This window comes from Macaca thibetana, chromosome 16 (genome assembly GCF_024542745.1).
Source record: "Macaca thibetana thibetana isolate TM-01 chromosome 16, ASM2454274v1, whole genome shotgun sequence".
NCBI lineage: Eukaryota > Metazoa > Chordata > Mammalia > Primates > Cercopithecidae > Macaca > Macaca thibetana.
In genome coordinates, this window is record NC_065593.1 from 57,342,283 (window position 1) to 57,345,508 (window position 3,226).

The 3,226-nt window shown below is 53.8% G+C and overlaps 1 protein-coding gene across 1 annotated transcript; it reads right to left on the reverse strand.

Moving 5' to 3' along the window:
* Window positions 1-2,368: 2,368 nt before the first annotated feature.
* Window positions 2,369-2,863, reverse strand: TEX19 (testis expressed 19). Its single transcript, XM_050763756.1, has one exon. It carries the CDS (start codon window positions 2,861-2,863, stop codon window positions 2,369-2,371), a length of 495 nt encoding a protein of 164 aa, XP_050619713.1.
* Window positions 2,864-3,226: the final 363 nt, after the last annotated feature.

Below are 3,226 nucleotides of genomic sequence, written 5' to 3' on the forward strand. Positions count from 1 at the left end.
CGTGTTAGCCAGGATGGTCTCGATCTCCTGACCTTGTGATCCGCCTGCCTTGGCCTCCCAAAGTGCTGGGATTACAGGCGTGAGCCACCATGCCAGGCCTGTTTTTATTTTTTGAGATAGGGTCTCACTCTGTTGCCAGGCTGGAGTGTAGTAGCACGATCTTGGCTCACTGAAGCCTGAACTCCCAGGCTCAAGCAATCCTCCCACCTCAGCCTTCCAAGTAGCTGGGACGCCAGGCACACACCACCTCGCCTGGCTAATTTTTGTATTTTTTGTAGAGATAGTGTTTTGCCACATTGCCCAGGTTGGTCTCAAACTCCTGAGCTCAAGTGATCCCCTGCCTTGGCCTCCCAAAGTGCTGGGATTACAGGTATGTGCCACCTTGCCTGGCCTATTTTATTTTTTGATACAGGGTCTTGCTCTGTCACCCAGGCTGAAGTGCAGTGGCACAATCATAGCTCACTGCGGTCTTGACCTCCTGAACTCAACCAATCCTCCTGCCTCAGCCTCCTGAGTAGATGGGACTACAGGTATGTGCCACCACGCCCAGCTAACTTTTTTTATTGTTAGTAGAGATGAAATCTCAATTTGATGCTGAGGCTGGTTTCGAATTCCTGGGCTGAAGCAATCCCAAAGTGCTGGGGTTACAGGCATGAGCCACTGTGCCTGGCCCTGTATTTATAAATAATGTGAGGCCGGGCACGGTGGCTCACGCCTGTAATCCCAACAGTTTGGGAGGCCGAGGCAGACGGATCAGGAGGTCAGGAGATCGAGACCATTCTGGCTAACACGGTGAAACTCCGTCTCTACTAAAAATACAAAAAATTAGCCAGGCATGGTGGCAGGTGCCTGTAGTCCCAGCTACTCGGGAGGCTGAGGCAGGAGAATGGCGTGAACCTGGGAGGTGGAGCTTGCAGTGAGCCGAGTGCGCACCACTGCACTCCAGCCTGGGCAACAGAGCGAGACTCCATCTCAAAATAATAAATAAATAAATAAATAAATAAATAAATAAATAAATAAATAAAGTGAAACAAACTCCCATGATGAGCCTGAAAACCGACCAGAACCCTCATCTCTCCCATGCTCCTCTTCCCTTCTGTCCTCTGTTCCCACCACCTAGTGGGATTTCAAGCCAGCAAAGGTGGCTTAGCCCAGATTCTGAGAGGACAAAGATAAGGCCAATCAACAAAACGTGCTGAGGAATGACTTACACAGGAGCTTGACTGAAAGCCTTTATGACTTTTTAAAATTAAAAACAACATATAGAGCAACAGGAATTAAATGGTTAAATTGCATCAACGGCCAATGTTTGAAACCAGCTCTCCCTCCACTGTAGACCAGAGACCCTAGTGCTGCTGATGGGGTCTTGTGGCACCCCTGAGATTGTCCTGGCAAAGTCGAGAACATGTCCAGGTCACAACAGATTCTGGTGTGTTCTGCAGAGCGTGTGTTTTACAAGCAATGTCCCTCCCCATGGCCAAGGTGAAATAGGCACAAGTTCTGTGCCCTGCGCCCCATGTCACAAGCAGCACAATAGCCATTCAGGCCAACACGTCCAGAACTATATGACAATCAACTGATAAGAACTTGTTTCCAGGTTACAAATATTTGTAATGCTTCCCTCTGAGGCCACAGCAGGCCCTATGTCCCAGCCCCTAAAGTTGCTCCTCTTGTTTCCACGGGCAAAGGGCCTATCCTTTGCCAACTGCTCCCCTGGCTGTAATGGAAGAGCAATTGCTGGCCCTTCCCAGTCTCTGATGTCCTGGTATTCCCAGGACAATGGCAGCTACATGAGTCTTAGTCTCTCAGTTCTGGAGCGCTGGACTGAGGCTGGAAACAGGGCAGCTCCCCCATGGCCGAGGCTCCTGTAACAGCCAGGCTTTCTTCAGGACCTCTGCTGTGTGTCTCAGGGGTGTTGGGATCCTGTTCTTGGCTGGAGGACTGTGGCTTACAGGCCGAGTCCCCCTTCTTTCTCTCCCTGTTGGTCCAGGGTGAATAAGAGACTATGGTGAACCCTCTTCTGCAGGGCTGAGGCTGCAGGGGCCAGCTCTGCTCTGTGTCCTGTTGAGGATGTTTCTAGAAAGCTCAGTGTCCACCAGTGCAGGTCCTGCTCTCGGGGAGCATCTTGGAGTCTTACCACCCACACTTCACCAGGCTCCAGCAGCAATTTCCAGTGCTGCCCTGGGGTCCTCAGGGCCCTGTCTGGGGTCATCTTCTGCAGGTAGGTGGCATCATAGCAGCCCACCATGGAGACAAGCTGCAGGGCCAGTAACCAGGCCTCATCCTCGGCAGGGTCCACTGCCCAGATAATGCCCAGCCCCAACACCATGGGCTCCCCTGGGGGCAGGTCCACTTTGAGAAACCCCTGCTATGAAGGAAAGAAGCTTGGCCAGTGTGAGCAGGTAAGAAGCCCCTCAAATCTCCAGGGCAGACCCTGGGTCCAGTCAGCATCCTCAAGTCCCAGGCCCAGGGGTACAGCCTCCTGAGGCCCTAGTTCAGTAGGCACAAAGTGGGGGTCCAGACCTGCATCTTCCGACCCTTCTGGGGCTGATGCCAGGGTCCCTAGCCCCCATGCCTCAGAGCCCTCCTGTGCAGGCTGTCCTGGGCTCTGCCCCCAGCTCAGCTCCATCCCTGAGGACCCCTCCTGCTCCGACTCTGCCTCAGTGTGCTCCATCAGCTCAGGGTCCCAGTTGTCTTCTTCCCAGTCCTCTGACTCCAGCAAGTCTTTAAGGTCTAGAAAGGCAGCCTTGAAGCAAGTGAAGCAAATGCTTAGCTGATCTCCATGTTGAAGCTGATACATCCAGGAGGCGTAGAGGTAGGACATGCCCTCTTCCTCATACCGCACGCTGACCGGAGGGCACATGGCCAGGCTGCCTGCCTCCTACCAGGGTGGACAGCAACAGTCTGGCCTTCAGAGGATCTCAGACAGTCTGGCCTCAGGTGCTGGGGCCAGTAGGATGCTGGGGGGCAGGGATGAAGGGGATGAGGAGCAGGAGGAGAAAGGGGTTTCCTATCCAGGGATTTGGGGTGGAGTGGATGACCTGGGTCCCAGCTCAGTGGGGACCTGCAGAGGGTGGAAGCTTGAACTTCTGGAAATGTCTTCAGCTTCTGCAGTTGCTGTGGTCTCAGGGAGCTGGAAAGGCAAAGGAAGGGAGGTTAGGCACCCCCAGCAGGCAGGGTGGAGCGGACTGTGGGGACCAGCAGGGGCAGGGATGTCAGGGTTCAG

Excerpts from the sequence above, each read along its gene's own strand:
- TEX19 (XM_050763756.1), bottom strand. The coding sequence starts at position 2,863 with ATGTGCCCTCCGGTCAGCGTGCGGTATGAGGAAGAGGGCATGTCCTAC.